We start from the raw sequence: 19164 nt of genomic DNA on the forward strand, positions 1-19164 counted from the left end.
GCCCGGCCCCGGCCGTAGCGGCCGGCTAGACGGTGTTTTTTGCAGCAGCCCGAAAGTCTCTTTCAGGGCAGGCTGTCCGCTCCTCAAAGCGTTTGGCCACAACTTGTGACTCTTACTAAAAACCAAGCTTCTCTGCTTCCCGGACTTCGGAAGGAGCCTCGGTTTCCCCAGCGGCGCCCGGACGCCGCGCCGCCAAAGGGATGCTGTCGCACCTTTCTCGCAGCGTCGGCCCCTCCAGCCACGGGGGCAATCGCAAGCGCCAGTAACGTGATGGCACGACACGTTGTCCCCACAGTCGCAGTGCTCTTCGCAGCGTGCCCCGAACAGCCCCTCTGGACAAGCTTTGGAGATGCGAACAGGGGAGAGACGACAAGTTAGTTGTTACACAAAAAAGGTGACACAGCTCTTTTCCCACTGCGGTTTTTGCAGGCACACACTTTGCTTTGTGTCCCTTTCGCTCTTGCCCAGCCAGTGCGGTGCCGTGACAAGAGCAGTGGCCTCGGCCAGCCCGCGGAGGCGTCACCCCTCTGGCGAGCGGCGCGCTGGGACGACCGGCCCCTCTTGCCTTTGGTTCGGTGGCGACGGGCAGCACCGGGCTGGCAGCACGGGCACTGCGGGCCCTCTCTTGCCCCGCCGGCGCATACGGCGCAGGAAATCGTCGCATGGCCCGGAGCTGAACATGCACCCACTGCTCGCAGGAGCACGAGTGTCTCGGCAGCATCGCCGGTCAAATCCGCTCAGGGTACAGGAGCATGACGCGCACCGCTGGCGGTCACCTAATGCAGTGTGACAGTCGCTCTAACCGCGCCACGTTTTTGGGGGTGTGACTCCTGGCACCGTTTAACGAGAGCTGGGTGCCAGCACTGTATTATCTGCAATCACGGCAGCAATCATTTATTTTGCCAGCCGGTTTCTAAAGCGGCTGCAAAGCACAGCGTGTGCGGTACCAGAATTACGCAGAAGTTAGCACCGCGGGCGCAGAATCTGCGAACCTCGTTTCACTTCTGCAAAAAAAAAAATCACTAAGTCCCCGTATAACCGTCCAAACGGGTTGCTCGTCCACGCAAGGGCCCAGTTTGTACATGCAGCTGCGTGCCTTGGGCATGGCCAGCACCGCGAGGCACCTGGAAGCCAAAACCCCCGAACGCCCGTCCTTTGTCATCTCCACTTAACGCGGAGCGTTCGAACGGGGCGGTTCGAGTGTGGGGTTTTGGAAGAGTGTGACGCGCCGCTGGGAGGGGACGACGTGCCTGAGGATGCGGCAGAATCCGGCTGCTCGCCCTCGGCCGGCGAGGTGAGCTGCGGGTTCCACTCTGAGGCCGAGCCTCAGCCGCCAGCCGAACCGCTGATGGCCTCCGCGAACGGAGTCGCTCGCAGGCAGGAACCCCGAGCGCGCTCCGGTGCGGCTGGTGGCAGAAGCCGCTGCAGCGGGCAGCTCCCCCATGCCCAGACCTCCCCTGACAAGCAACGGCATTGCACCGACGTGCTTTTTGCACCAAAATACAAGCGATACTGCCAGGCGGAAGGCTCTCCTCTTGGTGTGCTGCTACTCGACGCAAGTCCCTGTTGCTGCTCTCCGTAAGGCCAGCGGCCTTTGCAACACATCCTCACAGCGAAGGGATCGCCAGGGCGTGCGATAGGTTTAAAGATCGGGCGAACACGGGGGTCTGCCGGATGACAGATGTCATTATTTGCTGGGGCTTAGGACTGAAGCCAGGCATTTAGGCTCAGTCTAATCAGGCCAGACACAGGGAAGGGCAGAGGGAAGAATGGAAGGGGGCTGATCTCCTGTTACTCTTAAAATAAATGGAACAGAAGATCTTCACTCGGCATTTTGCTCGCACCATGCAGGTAGCGGGGCTGGGGGGGGTGCTGCCCTGCGTCGCATCCCTGCTTGGAGCCTGCAGCTTTGCACCGGTGCCGGGGGGGCCTGTGCCTTTGGGGCCCCCAGCCCCTCCCACTGGCACCATCGCAGGCTGCCGTGGCCCCTGTGTTCACCGTCGCCTTAGGGAAAGCAGAAAGCCCGGCGGTGGGCGAAACCAGGGCACGCAGCCAGAATCACGGCACCCGCCATCTCTCCCTGCAGTGCTGAAATCCCAATTTTACGTCTTTGCTTGAAAATCCCCCGGCCCCCAGCACCCTCCCGTGCAGCACCAGGCAGCCCGCGGTACCCACGGTTAGGACCCCCGTGCCCCACTTACGGCTCTCGCACTTCTCGCCCGTCCACCCGGGCTGGCAGAGGCAGTGGCCCTTCTGGCGGTCGCAGAGCCCGCCGTGACGGCACTCGCAGCGCTGCCGGCAGTCTGCCCCGTGCTGTCCCTGCGCGCACTCTGGGAGGAGGCACACGGTGAAACGCCGCCCCGGCGCCCGCGGGGAAGGACCGCGAACCCTCGCGAACCACCAGCGCCGCGCACGTCACCCCCAGCCTTCGGAAGAAAACGAGTCCAGAACGGGACGAGTTTGTGCCAGAGCCCGTTTCTCAGCGCTGCCGAGGCACCGTTACTCACCCAGCTCGCAGGCCAGCCCCGTCCACCCCTCGGGACAGGCACAGAGCCCCGTGGCGGGCTCACACGTGCCACCGTTTTGGCAGAGGCAGCGCTGGCGGCAGTTCTTCCCGTAGAAACCCACCGGGCACGCTGAGGGAAAAACAGGCCGAACAGCCCGGTCAGAACACAGGTCCAACGGCAACCCCCCCGCCTCCGGGCGCCTGCCGGAGCGATAGGTGGGTGGACTGATGTACAGGGAAGCCACGACTGCTTGCAGGGAGAGGAGCCGCCGATGCCCTGAGGCTGCGTAGCTGCCCGCTTAAAGCCATTTGGTGTTTTAATCGGCTCGGGTAAGCGGCAGTGATGGCACCGGGACTGGCGCTGGTCCCTTCAGAGCCTTCTTAGCTCTGGTGGTGGCAAACACACAAACGAGAAACGGTTGGGTGAGTTCAGCAGCCAGGAGAGAGGCTCAGCGACACCTTCGGTCCCGAGCTGCAGAACATCCTCCTCTCGCAGACCCAAGGCTTGGCAGAGAAAAAAGCCATTTAAGCACGTGAATACTTGTTCTCGTGCGCAGTTTCACTGAGCTGTGCCTAAAGGCATCGCTGCCTCGGTGTCTGAACGCCCAGGGCAGCGGATAATCAAGCTGTTACTCTTCAGCTGCCGTGAAACTGCAAGTCAGCGCAATTCCCGGTGCTCTCAGAGAAGGCGAACTCTCGGTTCCCTCATTCTGACTGAACCGGGAAGCGCTGCGCAGCTAATTACGCACTTAGTCGCAGTCTGGCCTTGCTATCGTACTGTCTCAGCTTCCTGCAGCCGCTACTCATCGAAAACCCCGACCCAGCCCGCGAAACGGCATTTTTAACACAGGCTGGCAGAGGAAGCGCAGTCTAGGCTGGGAAGCGACCGTGAGGTGCGTTACCTTGCTGGCATGTGGGGCCCGTCCAGCCGGCTGCACAGAGACATCGGCCACTGACGTGGTCGCAGGTAGCGTTATTGAAACAGTCGCAGGCCTGGCTGCAGTTCTCGCCGTACCTGCTCTCCGGGCACGCTTCGTGGGAGCAGAAGAAGAGGTAACTGTTAGGTAGCAGGTATGAAACTCCTCAGCTGGGGCCCGCTAGCCATCCCGAACGCGCTTGTCTGGGAGAGGAGCCAACGCCGGTGCGCGGCCGCGTTGGACCGCTGCGTAAGTTGGGTTTGGCGGTGCTCGGGGGAAATAACAGCTGATTTCTACAGGCGGCTGACACCCAAACGTGCGCACCGTTATCGTCGGCGGTACATCGCTGCATCTATTCGGAGACTGTTTTGCTGGGCGCCCAAGCCCTCCTGACATTCAGCAACGATGCGCTCAGCCAGAGCCCACCCCGGTCCCTCTCCGAAACCAAACGTTTCTCTGCCGCGCAGCATTAACTTCCATGCAGAGAAAACCACCGGTGGGGAACAGACACCGAGACCTCCGGGCGCCACGACTCGGCAGCGCGGGAGACGGCCATGGCTCCGGGTGTGCCTCGTGGAGGGCTGCCCCGGCCTCGCTCCATCCCATCCCCGGCCGCAGCGATGCCTACCCCGGCCGCAGCGGGGGCCGTGCCAGCCGGGAGGGCAGTGGCACTGGCCCGTTGCATGGTCGCAGCGGGCGCCGTTCAGGCAGTCGCAGGCTTGCCGGCACTCCAGTCCATAAAATCCATCAGGACAGGCTGTGGAAAACAAAGGAGAAATCCCCACAAAATGCCTCTACGGAGAGCTGGGAATCTCCCTGCCAGGCAGAGGTGCCTCTTTTGCCGATAAAATGCTGCACCAGTGCAACAGCCACCCGTGAACGGCTCTGCCCCGGCAGGGCAGCAGAATACAGGACACGTGTCCCTTGTGGACGGTCAAGGTAAAGGCCAAAGCTGTGGTGTGTCGGAAGAGCAACGTCGTTAGGTTCCTGACCACCAAGAGACTGAGCAGGCTGGTGGGGCAGCCGGAACCCTGCACCCAGGGACCCCTTCGGGAGGCTGCTGCAAGGCCCGGCGTGCAAGGTGTGTACAGACCAAGGCAGCTGTGCAGTTACTCCTTGTTTACATGTTGTTAGTCTTTTTTTTTTTTCCCCTGGACCTTTCCCTTCAGAATTAAAACCCAAGACTTAGCAGCGTGCGGGCTCTTCTGCCCAGGGAGGTGGTGGAGTCACCATCCCTGGAGGTGTTCAAAAAACGTGTGGACGTGGCACTTCGGGACATGGTTTAGTGGGTGTGGTGGTGTTGGGTTGATGGTTGGACTCAATGATCTTAAAGGTCTTTTCCAACCTTAATGGTTCTGTGATTCTGTGACATGCGGTTTTCCCCATCACCATCCCGAGGGAATCTCTTTGCCGTAAGAGAATAGCAAAGTCAGACAGGGAACGCCGACCCCGCTGGCAAGGAGACCGTGGTCCATGGGAGCCGCTGACAGTGCCGTGTCCCCTGGCAAAGGCACTTACCGTGCTCACAGAAGGTTCCTCGCCAGCCCGGGCTGCAAGTGCAGGCACCGCTGACGTGGTCGCAGGCAGCCCCGTTGTCGCACTGACACCGGTGCCGACAGCTCAGCCCAAACCAGCCTTGCGGGCACTCTAGCGAGCAGAAGCAAACGAGACTGAGGAGCCTGTCCTTTCCCGGCATCGCCGCGACGCTACGCTAAGGCTCAGGCTCTGAAGGGAGATACAATAACCTGGCAGCTGCTTTTTTACGACACTCGGCGGGCTCGACCCTACCCCTTCCAGGTGTGCGCCCAGGTCACCCCACCACCCGCAGGACAGGACAGGACAGGACGGGCACCATCACAGACAGCGCGTGGGGCTGAATTTCTATGGCACTGCTGGAGAAATCCGCCCCGCGGCTTCCCCGCTCCCCGTACAGGGAGGAGACGGCGGCCTCCCGGCCTGCCCGCCCGGTGCCGTCCCCCGGCACACAAATCCATTTGGCTCGTCTTAACGCGAGCCGGGCAGCCCGCTGGCAGCACTCACCCTCTTCGCAGCGGCCGCCCGTGTAGCCGGCCTCACAGACGCACCGCCCTGTCGCCGCGTCGCAGCTCCCGTCGCCGTTGCTGCAGTTGCAGGCGTGAGCGCAGTCGGGGCCCCAGCGACCCGCGTCGCAGGCTGAAACACAGGGGGAACGGGCCCTTAGTGGCGTGGGCTCCGCTTGCTCGGCTTCTCCACGAGCAAAGGTGTGGGCACAGCGCTGCCTTCTCTTCTTCAGGACATGGTTTAGGGGACATGGTGGTGCTGGATTAATGGTTGGACTTGATGATCTTAAAGGTCCTTTCCAACCTAGTGATTCTGTGATTCCTTGGGGGGGTACGTCCATCGACTACAACTGCTCACTTGGGCAGAAGGACAAACACGGCAGTAGGTCCTCGGGAAACCCGGTGGGACAGTAAGAGCGGGTGCTACCTTAGCGCGCGTTTGATGCGAATTCGTTCCGCAAGCAAGCCCGCCACAGAAAGGCAAGCGGCACCCAGCGGCACTGGCAGGACAGAGCAGGGGAACCTAAAGGATTTCGGGGAGAGGCACGGCACGAAGATGACAATGAAGGAAACCACAGCGCAGCTTTGCACGGGTCAGCGCTTCTACGGATAAGAAGCAGCGGGTACGATACCTCTTTGACAGTTGTACCCCGTCCAGCCAGGCGCGCAGCTGCACGTCCCCGTCACAGGATGGCAATGCCCATCGTTCCCACAGCTGCAGCTCAGCTGGCAGTCTGGGCCAAACCAGCCCGGCGGACACGCTGCCAACGTAGACACGGACCGACTGCAAAGGGCTGCTGTGGCACGGCAACAGCGTGCCTCCGCACAGCCACCACGAGCACCGGCACGCCGCGGCCGAGCGTGGGGGCTCAGCTCTGCGCCGAGGGGCTTAGGGCTCTCCGTCCCTTTCTGCTGATGCCAAAGTCACCGCTGGGAAGATGGGACTAGAGGGGCCTCAAGGGAAGCAGCCAGCCCGTGCCCCAAAGGGCGAGGGGTGCGCGGTGCCAAACCCTGCTCTGATGAGCGCGGTGGTGCGCGGTCGGTAGCTGGATGCTCTGCTCGCTGGAGCAGGTACTCCAGGTCAAGCTCACTAACCCTCGTCCCAGCTGCAGGCAGCTGTTCCGGCGCGAGGGCCCCGGCGGCAGACAGCACTCACCGTCCTGGCAGCGGCGGCCGGTATAGCCGGGTGGGCACAGGCAGGCTCCCGTGGCGGGATCGCAGCTGGCGTTGTTGGCACACTCGGGACATATCTCCTGGCAGCCCAGTCCCCAGCGACCCTCAGGGCAAGCTGGAGCGCGGGCAGAGAGAGAACACACACGAGCATCGGGACGGCAGCCGAGGCGTACGAGGGAAATTTCTACTTTCCGGGAATGGAAATGGGTCCCCTTTCCCGCTCGTGTCTGTGCTTCATGCAAAACGTGGCCTTTTCTTTGGCAACATGTGGCTACTAGCAGGGACAATAGTGCTGTGTTCGTTTGACAAACAGCGTGTGAGCCCTGGTAAGTGCTATTCTGATCCCACTCCGATACTTCCACGTCGCTTTTGGATTCGCATCTGCTCGTGGGGAGCTATGAGGGCCCCCCGCTAGGAAACGGTGCTGCTGGCAAAGGCTCTTCGCAGCTGCCGTCACACTACCGGGCAGCACGTTAGTCAGCGTTCCCAGATCTGCTTTTAGTCGCAAAGGAGAAGCAAAAGGCTAAGAACTGATAAAAGTGGGGCAAGAATCCTTGTTTAACTGCTCCTAAGCTGCTCCAGGGCCTGGAAAAAAGTCAGTTCAAAGTGTAAGGTAAGCACTGTGCATGTGTGGTTTTATTGCCCAGTCAAAGGAGCAGGACACCTACGTACGCCTAACACCTTCCAGCTGCCGTCACCCTGTATAATCACATAAAACCTTTTAATTTAGGGTTCTCTATTTTTCCAGCAGTTGAGGAGTAATACGGTGAAGGCAATTACAAATACACATCAGCAGAGAACGTCTCCTTTCCTACATGAAGGACCCAAAAAGATCTCCATCTCCTTTATCGCATACGCTTACTCATACTTTGCTCGGCTTCAACACCACAGCTAAGCTAGCTGGGGCCATTGTTTAAGACTAACCATCAAAAGCTGCATTTTTCCTGATTTTCCATGGAGCTGTCTAATGGCACTAGATGTTTTCGACTAATTTTAGCCAAAGAAAAACAACAGCTATAGGCCCAGATCCCTCCCTCAGGGCATGTGCTGCTGTTGCCTCCTCACCTTGGCCGCAGTCATGTCCTGTCCAGCCGGGCGGGCAGAGGCACTGCCCCGAGGTCCGGTCGCAGGGCGCTCCCCCGCAGGAGCAGGACTGCCGGCAGCCCGCCCCGAACGTCCCCTCCGGACACTCTGCATCGAAAACAGCCGCGTGAGAACCGCCCGCTCCCGAGGGGCCTTTCCCAAGAGCGTGTGACCGATCGGACCCCACGCACCGAAGGAGCCCCTTCTCTTCCTCCTGCTGCAGAGGACGAGCGCGCCGAGGCGCGCTTTCACTCTGCCCCGAGCCACACGCGCTCATCCCGCAGGCGGTCACCCGAGCCACCCTGCTCTCTCTGTGCTGGGGCGCAGAACACCGGCTTCGCAGCCCCCGGACCCGTGCCGTCCCTTGACCTTCATAAGGTGCCGCCGGGAGGGCTCTTCACGCCTCCGGAAGCTGGAAGCCAGGCTTTCAAGAAGCAGCAAGGTCTGCGGCAGGTACACGGACGTAAAGCAAGAAAGAAGCAGCATCCTCATCCACAGGAACGCAAGCGCTTTTCCTTCCCTCTGCCCCGAGTGCCGGGCTGGAGCCGTGGGTACCAGAAAGCTCGGTTTGCTCTTTGCACCCTGTTATTAGCGATAGCTAATTGTGTGCGGACCGAGGGCCTCCGACCCGAAGATCCCTAAATCCCATCTAAGTCCCCCAGAAGAGCTCCACGCTCGTGGTCCTTTTGGGGCGCTGAAGCCAATGTTTCATAAGGCTTTGGCAGCTGCAAACACACCAGCATTCACCAATCGGGGAGGAAAAGCACGCCAGCGCCTAGATTTCAAGTGACACAGTGGAGTTTTTGTTATTCCTCCTCTGTGCTAATTGATGGCAGATGTTTGTCTTCACCCTTTAATAATTTCCAGAGCCGAACAACAGCCAAGAGCCTACTATTTCTATACAAATATTTGTGTTATTTCCTGTGACTCCCCCCTACAGGCTTAAGCTCCTTTCTTATTCCTTTTAAAAATATCCCGGCCGAAAGCGCCCAGCCGGCCGAGGCGCCGCGTGGCTCTGCAGGCAGCAGCGTCCCGCCGCGGCGGGGGGCTCCGGGGCCGCCGGGACCCCTGCGGGGGAGCACAAGCCCTGCAGAAGCTGCTCGCACCTCTCCTCCTGCTGCTACTTAGCTCAGCGCTCGCTTGCGTTGGAGCTTTTGGTGCCCATCTGCAGCTTTTCCTCTGACCAACAGACCAGCTACGTTCTATCAGTTGTGGTGTTACGCAAGATAGTCGTGTGCTGGCAGCTTAATTAGGTTAATAGTTATAATTTCTGGGCTGGGTGTAGGTGGAGTGCTTGGTTAAACGTAAGTTCATGCAGGAACTACTCCCAGGATGCTCAAATCGAAATTCGGATGCTGACCACCGCAAGCCTCTTAGTACAGCGTGTCTTCAAGCGTGGACTTCTAGAGTCCCGCTTCTTGCATTTTCTGTTGGACCCCACCAGTTGAAGGGTGATTTCAAAAGGAGACAACCTCACAAGCGGAGGAGGTCAGCTCTTCAGTCATCGATCAGCTCTGAGGCGAGCAGAAGTTGCCGTTTGCACTCACGTTCTGTAATCACGACCTCGTGCCAATGCCTTTAGGTTCCCTCAGAAGACCTTCGCTCGAAGAAAGTCAAGTTCGCTGACACCCCAGCTATCTCCCAGGACCTCGAAAAGCTGCGCCCTCAGAGCTGGAGTGTTACGCCGCACGGACTACGCTGTGCGGGCCGTTAACTGGCCCTTCATGTGAAGAGCAGAAAACTGCTCTGGGAGGATCCTACAGAGGCCGAAGTTTCAATCCAAATGTAAATGAAATAATAACAACATTTTCTTTTCCGCTTGAAGATCAAATAGCGTTTCAATACAGAACAGAGAACAGAGCGGAAAATCCGATACCGTTCTGCCGAGCACTGCTTGCCTGGCAGTAAAAAGACATCAAAGCGGGGCGGGAGGGCTAAGTAGGTATCCACCACCTTCATCTACGACAGCAAAGATGCCCAAGTGGCAGGATAAAGTGAGGCCTTGTTCTCCTTTTCTGACTAAGACTCGTTAAGCATGAGAAATCCTGCTTCCCCGCTTCAAAGGGATTTTAAAGCGTTTTACAAAGCCCTGCCAATGGCAGCTCTTGCGTCCTCTAAAGCCTTTTCGCTCATTAGATCAACTGCAGCGGGTCAGGGCTCTGAGAGAGCGCGGGAGGACTTCTGGAAGTCCCCTCACGTTCTTTTGCGAGGAAGAAGGTTGTACGCGTGAGGAACGGTGAGTTTACAGCACAGAGAGCTGCCCTGCACGGCCCCCGCCTTACCTTGAGCGCAATTCTCCCCGTGGTAGCCCCGTGGACACTCTTTCCAGCACTCTCCGGTGATGTGGTCACAAGATGCTTCTGGAGAGCAGCTACACTTCTTCTTGCAGCCATCCCCATAATAGCCAGGGTCACAGGCTGTTAACGATCACAATTAAAAAGAGAGAACGTCGGGCGTGAGTTGGCCGTGCCCGGAGGAGCAGGCAGCCCCAGCGTGCGGCGGTGGGAGCGCCCTCCCGCGCCGGCGGCTGGGTGGGGAGCGCCGTCCACATTTAGGGGCACCCTTAACGTGGCTGAGTCCCACAGGAGGTCCTGTTCCTAATCTAAACAAGAAGTCAGGCTTAGGAGGGGGGAAAGTGAGCCGAGGCGGGAGAAGAGGCCACGGGAGGAGAAAGGGGGATGCTCCGTGGATACATCTTGGCAACTCACTCGTCTCACAGCGCTCGCCGCGATAGCCGCGTTTGCACCGGCAGGAGCCGTCCCTCTTGTCACAGTCCTGCGTGTTCTGCTGCACACAGCGACACTCTTCGGAGCACCCGGGGCCAAACGCCCACTTCGGGCAAGCTGGGTGCAGAGGGAAAGAGCTGGTCAGAGACCCGCGAGGCCGAACGACACCGGGCAAGGGACAGAAGCTCTGCCACCCGGTGCTGGCCCTTCCCAGGGACGGGATCTAGAAAGGCTGTAATCTGGGAATAGCATCTACCCCATAAAAAAGATGAGGCCAAGCATACCTAAATGGCAGTACCGTCCATATAAGCCAGGATCGCACAGACAGGCTCCGTAAATCCGATGGCAACGACCCCGGTTGGCACAGTTGCACTTTTTCCTGCACTGTTTCCCAAAAAATCCTTTAGGGCACCCTAGTAATAGAGAGAGATTTTCTGGGAAGGTGAGGCAATTTTGGCCTGTCATTTTATTTCCGCAGGCCCCAGGAAAAACGTACCAAACCCAACGCTGAACAGCATCGGAAATGAACCTAGGCAAAGGATGCAGCGAGCGCTGAAAAGAAGGCCAGCTTGTTTTCTGCCCAGGAATGTGCTTGTGTCTCTACGCAACAAGGTAATGATGAGAGCGATCAGATTCCCCGCGTCAGCTCAAAATCAGACCACTGCGGCGGCCGGCGCTGCCTTTGACTCGCTGCCGCTCGGCCGCAAGAGGTGCCTCGAGGGCACCCGTCGGCTCCGCACCTCGCTTGCAACGGTGACGCCGGTCCTGCGAGGAATCTGCCCTGCAGGGCTCCGAGAAGTCATTTTTTTTCATGCATGAGAAAGTAACCCCTGAGGCCGTTCCTACTGATAAACAACAGTGACAGTTGCACTACTGAGAGAATAAAATTATTGTTCTTTCTTTGTTATGCTAAAGATCTTATTATCAGAAGCACACGGCAGACAGATCGTCTCAGCAGAAAGCTCCGGCCAGTATCCGTCCGGGCAGCACGTGCCTTCTCCCGTACCTAGCAGACAGTTTGAGCAGAGGAAATGCCCCCCGGGACAACAGATCAGTTCCTTGTTGTTTATTTTAATCTTCCCTTCCTGGTTTTTCTCTGAACCGCTCAATCACCTCCTTCCTACCGAGAGAAAAGGTCAGGGTATCTCCTGCATTCATTTACATTCTGCTTTGGCCTCCTCCTTCAGTAATAGTTCCCATATGCTCCTAACCGTTTGTCAGGAGTCATTTTGTCTGAGTCTCTTATTGTCTCACTCTTTCTGTGTTTTTAGATGACATCCCCCAGATTTTAACTCTTTGGGAGCGAGAAACCGACACCAACTGACACCTCCTTTGGGTACTCTGGGCGACTACTGTTGTCACAACTGTTCAATGCTTTGGTTTTCCTTCAGTGGAGAATACCTCCACGGTTCTGTAAATTTACCCTTGAACATGCAATTTTGACGTTCTTTTCTGTGTCTGCCACTGAACGTCCAGTGAGATAGAGACAGCTGCCCATGGTCACGGCTGAGCAGCAAACAGGGCCTGCAAAGGTCTTCCAGCGCAAAGACAAGGCAGACCACCTGGAGCATTGCTTTGTGGGTGAAGAATCCCCTTTACCGTCTTTTCCTTATGAAAAGGGCATTTTCCCACGCAAGACTAGGTGACCCACCGGGTCAGACGGAGCAGGGATGCGTTAGGCATGGTTCAACAAGAGTTGGAGGATGCTTTCAGTGAACGGCTACAAAGGGACCAGCGTAGGGCGTTCTAAGGCTTCAGAGAAGCACAACCGGAACATCAAAGAGCGGCACCAGAGATGGCTGTAATAGCCTTTTATCGAGTTATGGCAAACGCTCTACTAATACGTTGAGAGAAGCAGAAATGAGCTGCCGCCGCGGGCTGGAGAACATGGCTTGCAACTGGCAGCTCAGGAGCATCGCTGTTTCCTTACAGGAGAACGTTCCAGGGGGAAAAGAAAGCTTCAAGGGAGGCCCTAGCGTTCTGCGTGTGATTTCAGGGCCCCGCGGAGGTGCCGTCCCGCCTTTTTGCGGTGAGGCGTGACACCCCGCGCCCCACCAGGTCGCCGCGCCTTGCTGAGGGCTGCGGCGAGACGGAAGGGGATCGCCCTCGCTGCCGCACGAAGCAGGCGACGGAGAGCCGCGGGCTTACCGTCTTGGCAGAGCTCGCCGGCCACCCCGGGCGGGCAGCGGCAGGTGCCCGTGGCAGGCTCGCAGGTGCCGCCATTCTGGCAGCGGCAGGCCAGGCTGCAGTTCCTCCCGAAGGTGCCGGCCGGGCAGGCTGGGGTGAGAGAGAGAGGCACGGCTCAGCCGGCTGCCGCAGCCTCGCGCCGCGCGTCCCGCGGCAGAAGGGACGAGAAGAGCTTTCTCGCCCGCTGCCCTCCGCGTCACTCACTCTGGTTACAGAGGACGCCGGTCCAGCCCGCCGGACAGTCACAGCCGGTCTCCCCGGCGTCACACGTGGCTCCGTTTTGGCAGTCCTCACAGGTCAGGCTGCAGTCGGGGCCGAACGTGTGCTCCAGGCAGACTGCAACGAGAGGTGCTGCGGGTGAGAAGCCTTCCCCAAGGCTGCCCCTGCAGCGCGAGGGTTTGGGCGGAGAAACCCCCCCGGGTGCGGGCTGTGGCAAAGCGAAACGCATTCGTGTTGCGTTCTGTGTACGCAGACAAGGCGCTCAACAGGCCTTGTGGGGACGCTCACCAAACACAAATAAACTCAACACACACGATTCAATCTGAAGCCTTCCAAGCGAAGTACGCCATTTACCACCACCGCAAAATGCCCACCAAATTTTTCTGAAAGTGTGTGCTCTCCTCTTGCTTCCATCTCTTCCTCCTCTTCTTTGTAATCGTCATTAAAGAGCTGGGTAAATTCATCTCGCAGGATTGCAACATGAGGGATCGGGCGGATAACAGAGCGTCGACCATCCAGAGCTTCCACAGGGTCCTCTATAGCTGGGGGAGCAGTCGCAGAGATGACAAGGTCAGCGTGGGAAAAGAGACAAGATCTCTAGGAGGTGAATAGTAGGACAGAACCTCTGTAATAGGAAAGGGAAACCAGAAATATCTGTACAGGGTCGGCGCGTCTCATTTGGCATGGTTTGCACCACAGGTCTCTCTCTACGCTGACACCTCTAAAACATCTGCAACTTGTTTGCTCCTTTGCGTTGGCTAGAATGGGCATGGGCCAGCTAAGGGGCTTCAGAATCTATGGCGGAAGCTTTGATCTTAACTTTGACAGACAGCTCAGGCAGTTTGTAGGGAGGTACCCAGTGCTGCTCTTCTGGGGCTGGACCTTGCAAAGCCTTTCCAGCAACCTGGGTTGATGCTGCTGGGGTGTTGGCTGCCCTATTGAGTGAGTTGGTAATAGTGTGCTTGGTGGTGGGATAAAGATGCTACTGCTTAAAAAAATCCATTATTTCTTATCAATCAGGAAAAACTGTGGAGGCTGGTGACTGTGGAAAGGGTTCTGGTCCTTTGGCTAATGTGGACTCTTTGCTGCAGCCTACTGCAAGTGCAGCTCTGCCAAAATCTGCCACGCTTCTTTGGAAAGTGCTGTGTGACATGGCTGAAACGGGACTGGCCCTGCAAGGGAACGCTTTCCCCTGGTGGTGTGGGTTGTTTCCACTGCTAGTAGTAGTTAAGTGCTGTGAGAAAGCTGGAGAAGGTGGTGTGCAGGGCTGAAGAGCTCCAGCCCGTGCTGGTCCCGGCTCGGCACCGTGCGGGGAGGCTATGCCGGGGAGCAGGGTGAGGGAGCAGGGCGAGGGACAGGCAGCCTGCCGCTCGCCCGTGCGGCGCGCAGATGTTGCACTTACAAAGGCAGCTCCTCCGGTCTTCATCCAGTTTGAATCCGCTCTCACAGCCGCACTGGAAAGACCCGAGCTGGTTCTGGCACGTGTGTTCACATCCGCCGTTATTCAAAGAGCACTCATCCACATCTAAAAAACACGGGATACTGCAGTGTAATGGGAGCAGCCCCTCCGCACGCGGCAGGGGCCCCGGTACACATCACAGAGCAGCAAGCAGGCTGGTGGCATCCTCTCTGGTAGTTATGTGAAGCCATCTGACTAAAAACTGAGACTACCCAAGTGATTCAGGGAGCCCTGTGTTCCAAAGTACCATGTGCTGGGTTTCGGCTCGCAGCAGTCACTAATTGTGTAAAATAAGTGGGTAAGCTCGCTTTGTGACCTGTGAAATGTTACTGGAGAGCTTTGGTAGGGAGAACAACTCATTAGGAGGGGGAAAAAAAGCATCCTTTATGCTAAGAAGGTGACTCCTCAGAGCTGACAGGAAAAGTGGTATGAGCTGGGAGAAAGCAGAAGAAATGCCTGGCTGTTTGCAGCCAGGTAGGACAATTTCTTGTTCCCTTTATTAAAAGCTTGTGTTAGTCGCTGTCTGGCTGTACTTCATACTTTTATTTGCCTGTATCTCTTGGGTGAAAACGATGGGCAGCATTGGCCTCGGGGGTTGAACACAAAATGATTTATGTCAATTAATGGAGTCAGACCTGGACTGACTCACTTTGTGACACCTGGATTTGGATTCAGTGCATTCAAAAGCCCCAGCGCTACTCTTCCGTTGCGCTGGACTAGTGTACGGGTTGGAAGAGCTGAGTTGCCTTAACAGTAAGCAAACTGAGGCGGCTGACAAAATCGGGAAAGCCAGAATTAGAGGAACCCGTTCCGTGTGCGTCTCCTGCATCCTGCAAGGCTGAGGACTGCAGCGTTGCTGGTTTACTTGCAGACGTCCAGCTAGATGTTTCTGCTTACCATCACACCCACAGCCATCCGTGCTGAGCCTGTAGCCCGCATAGCAGGCACACTCGTAGCCCCCGGGATAGTTGTAACAGTCTTGCTGACAACAGTGAGAACCACCGTCACATTCGTTGATATCTAAATAAAGAACACAGGGCACTGATGTTAATGCACAGCTTGCTTTGCAGTGGTGACAGTACTTGCTAAAATTGCTCTGTGGCTAACTCCGGTAAGCTTTAACCGATCTGACTGCCAAATGCAGAGCTAGTATTCTTGTTTTCCTCTTGCGATGAGTGAGCTTTATGTTAACAGCTCATCCTCTGCAATGTGCTCCCTGCCTGAGGGAGGAATCCTGAATCCCACAGGCCTGTGGGAAGCTGTTCTTAAATGTCTTGTGCACTTCCAAATAGGTGCACTTACTTACAAAATTCCAACCGTAACACTGACCTCTGTTTTCTGATTCACCCTGTTACAAATACTGATGGCGAGTACAGAGGTGGTCGAGAACTGCAGGTCCCTGCAGAGTCCGTTCTCTGAAGGATGGACCTAGATAACCTGGAGAAAGCAGAGCTCTGGGGCTTTAAAGCTCAAGCCCCTTGTATTTATGCCACTCCGATTCTCCACTGTGAAGTGGAATTACTGCAGTGCCCATGTAGTGGAGGGGGGCTGTTTGGAGCATCCCCTACCACCAGAAGGCTGGACCAAGGAGGAATCTAGTAGGAAAACAGCACTGCTGGGCTATGGGGAGTTTCCTGGGCTTTGCAGTATGCGAAGGAATAATGGTCTTTCTGGGTAGACTTCAGTTCAGGTCCTGGCTTTCTGGCTACCATGCTGCATGGAGACAGCTCCTACCACTTCCTCGGAGCCAGGGAGGGAAGCAAATGTCCTGGGGATTTTGGGTTCCTCTCCTCTGGCAGAGGAATCGCCCCCCTCTGCCTGAGCAACTGTGGGTGCCTGTGGCAGCCTGCTAAGGAGTGTGTCTGTCCCCAAGAGGTGAACTGGGCAGACATGCTCCTTGAAGACTGCGGCAAGAAGGTGGTACTGAACAAAGAAGAAATAATCTGCTTGAGGGCAGGAGGGCTCTGCAGAGGGATCTGGACAGGCTGGATTGATGGGCTGAGGTCAACTGTGTGAGGTTTAACAAGGCCAAGTGCTGAGTCCTGCTCTTGGGTCACAACAACCCCAGGCAACACTACAGGCTTGGGGAGGAGTGGCTGGAGAGCTGCCCAGCGGAAAGGGACCTGGGGGTGCTGGCTGACAGCCGGCTGAACATGAGCCGGCAGTGTGCCCAGGTAGCCAAGAAGGCCAACAGCGTCCTGGCCTGTATCAGCAATAGTGTGGCCAGCAGGAGCAGGGCTGTCAGCCCTGTACTGGGCACTGGTGAGGCCCCACCTCGAATCCTGTGTTCAGTTTTGGGCCCCTCACAACAAGAAGGATGTTGAGGTGCTGGAGCGTGTCCAGAGAAGGGCAACGAAGCTGGTGGGGGATCTGGAGCACAAGTCTGATGAGGAGTGGCTGAGGGGACTGGGGTTGTTCAGTCTGGAGAAGAGGAGGCTGAGGGGAGCCCTCATCGCTCTCTACAACTGCCTGAAAGGGGGTTGTGGTGAGGTGGGTGTTGGTCTCTTCTCCCAAGTAACCAGTGACAGGATGAGAGGAAATGGCCTCAAGTTGCGCCAGGGGAGGTTTAGATTGGATATTAGGAAACATTTCTTTACTGAGAGAGTGGTCAAGCATTGGCACAGGTTGCCCAGGGAGGTGGTGGAGTCACCATCCCTGGAGGTGTTTGAAAAGCATGTAGATGTGGCACTTTGGGACACGGTTTAGTAGGCATGGTGGTGTTGGATTGATGGTTGGACTTGATGATCTTGTAGGTCTTTTCCAACCTTTATGATTCTACGAAATTCAAGAATCGTTTCCGGAGTAATGTGAACTGCAACTTACACTGCAGGGAAATAGGCAAGTACTGTTTTGGATCGCTAAATGCTGTTACCCTCTGCTAGCAACCTCCTGTTTGCTGGCTTTGTAGGAGAAGGCTTTAGGTGTAAGAGCCTCACTGCACTGCCTGCGGCACAGAGCCTCCAACTAACCTGCGGGAAGGGCACCAGGACTTCTTACAGCTTTGGATCACCTGAAGGACGGAAACACTCACCCTGCCTTGCTGTGCGAGTCTGAGCCACAGCCCCGTCGTCAGCACAGGAGTAAACCACAGCAGGAAATGTCCGCCGAGTGAGCGCTGCAGAGGGCTTCTGACTATGTTATTTGCTGCAAGGGGCTCTGAGTAATGCAATATGAAGTGCGTGCCCCAACTTTATAGAATTTACAGAGCTTGGGGTGCGTTTCACCCTTACCTCTCTGTTAATACATTCTTTATAGACCCAGATGGGGCTGAATTACACTTGGCTTTCAGCTAGTGACTCATCCACATCACTCATTTACTCAAATTACACTGCTGCTTCCTTGGAGGTAACAGCTAAGGTGGTACATCTCAAGCATTGTCCCTTCTAGACGTAGGCTTACAGCGATCTGAAACGTGAGTCTCTATCTGCCAATGCTGCCTTAGTTAGTTTTTCCCTGCTGAAACTGCTCTAGTTCTGAAGTCAACATTTGCTGTCCGAGTAGGTCTTGAGTAGAGGTTTGAGGATGTCTTCAAGTAGAGCAGTATCTCACCGCCTTGTACTCTGCATCTGTTTCTAGCTTTGTCAACCTGTTTGTGGCGCAAGTACATCTAGTAGCTAACATGTGGTGATCCTCATCACTAGTTGATATGTCAAAGCAAGAAATGTACCTTTTCCCTTGCCTTACCAGTGCATGTCTTCTGGTCCTCTTCAAGCCGATAGCCAAAGTTACAGGTACAGGCTGGGCCAGAGCTGGTATGGTGGCATATATGGGAACAGCCACCGTTGTCGGCTTCACAACTGTTCACAATCTCCATTTCTATCCCTGGAAAAGGCACACTGTTAGGATCCTGCGCTCCTGAACATACTGGCTGGCCCATGCCTTCCCTCGGTGCTGCGCTCAAGCAGGCATCCGCACAGTGGTTTCCAGTCCGGCTCCTTGCACGTGCGTTTTTGCGCGCACAGCCCTGCTGAGGAGGGAAGGGATGGGGAAAGGATGGGAATAGTTTTGCTTGGAGGCCACTGCTGGGCTGGGAAGCGATGTGTAAAAATAAACCAGTGGATCCCAGGCAACGCCCCATGTAGCCTCTTAGGGACAGACTTATGGAGCAGGCTCTGGACAATCTCTGAGATGAACCAGACTGCAGACAAAACTGCTCCCATTCCTGACAAGCTGCGGTATGTGCTGCCAACCAAAAGCTGGCTCAGGCTTTGAGTACAGAGCTGTTCTGATGCCAGCTAGAAGTGGGAGCAGCAGAATATGGCTAACTACGGAAACATCCAGATGCCTACGGCTAGAAATGTTAGTTACTGACGTGTCAAAAATGGTAGGCGCAAACATCAACAGCGGCCATAGATCATCTGGGCTTGGCAAAGTTTATGTAAACTTCAGTCTAGTTAATTAAGCTCTCTTAAACTAAAAGGAACTTGTACCGTGGAGCTTTGACTCAAGTCCTGAACATCAGGAAAACAATTTCTGCCTACAAGAACTTATTTGATTTTTTTAGTGCATTCAGACCCAAGGAGGATGAAAGAAGGGGAGCTTGATGCTCCCGATGGATCTGTGCAGGTCACAAACAAAAGCTGTGCCATGGTGGAAGACTATTTTCCTGATTTCACAACATGAATATAGTCTCTCTGGCTTTCCTTCTCTTATTAATGCAAAATCAGCCAGGGTTTTGCATAAAAGAAAGAAACTTGCTAATAAAAGGGGCAGGGGAAAACATTCTTCATACCAGAAGGCTACTTAATTCTGTAGTTGGCACCAAAGTAGAGGCACTGTCAATGGTTATGGCAAAGAGTCTCAGCAGCTGGGGAGCCGTGTCAGAACACGAGTGGGGCTTGTGCATCCACTGTCC

General features: G+C 56.3%; 1 protein-coding gene across 1 annotated transcript in view; it reads right to left on the minus strand.

Moving 5' to 3' along the window:
• Positions 1 to 19164, minus strand: part of MEGF6 (multiple EGF like domains 6) — a gene marked incomplete at its 5' end in the record, with an annotated part of 95694 nt that overhangs the window by 4898 nt on the left and 71632 nt on the right. Inside the window, 19 exons of the mRNA XM_082009449.1 lie at positions 213 to 341; positions 2202 to 2330; positions 2508 to 2636; positions 3409 to 3537; positions 4052 to 4180; positions 4942 to 5070; positions 5464 to 5595; positions 6095 to 6223; positions 6619 to 6750; positions 7701 to 7826; positions 10001 to 10135; positions 10427 to 10561; positions 10729 to 10857; positions 12593 to 12721; positions 12836 to 12967; positions 13225 to 13392; positions 14253 to 14375; positions 15207 to 15329; positions 17994 to 18131. Coding sequence (XP_081865575.1) covers positions 213 to 341; positions 2202 to 2330; positions 2508 to 2636; positions 3409 to 3537; positions 4052 to 4180; positions 4942 to 5070; positions 5464 to 5595; positions 6095 to 6223; positions 6619 to 6750; positions 7701 to 7826; positions 10001 to 10135; positions 10427 to 10561; positions 10729 to 10857; positions 12593 to 12721; positions 12836 to 12967; positions 13225 to 13392; positions 14253 to 14375; positions 15207 to 15329; positions 17994 to 18131 — 2505 coding nt within the window. The remainder of the gene's footprint in view (positions 1 to 212; positions 342 to 2201; positions 2331 to 2507; positions 2637 to 3408; positions 3538 to 4051; positions 4181 to 4941; positions 5071 to 5463; positions 5596 to 6094; positions 6224 to 6618; positions 6751 to 7700; positions 7827 to 10000; positions 10136 to 10426; positions 10562 to 10728; positions 10858 to 12592; positions 12722 to 12835; positions 12968 to 13224; positions 13393 to 14252; positions 14376 to 15206; positions 15330 to 17993; positions 18132 to 19164) is intronic.

Source organism: Phaethon aethereus, assembly GCF_964289735.1.
Source record: "Phaethon aethereus genome assembly, chromosome: 21".
Lineage (NCBI taxonomy): Eukaryota > Metazoa > Chordata > Aves > Phaethontiformes > Phaethontidae > Phaethon > Phaethon aethereus.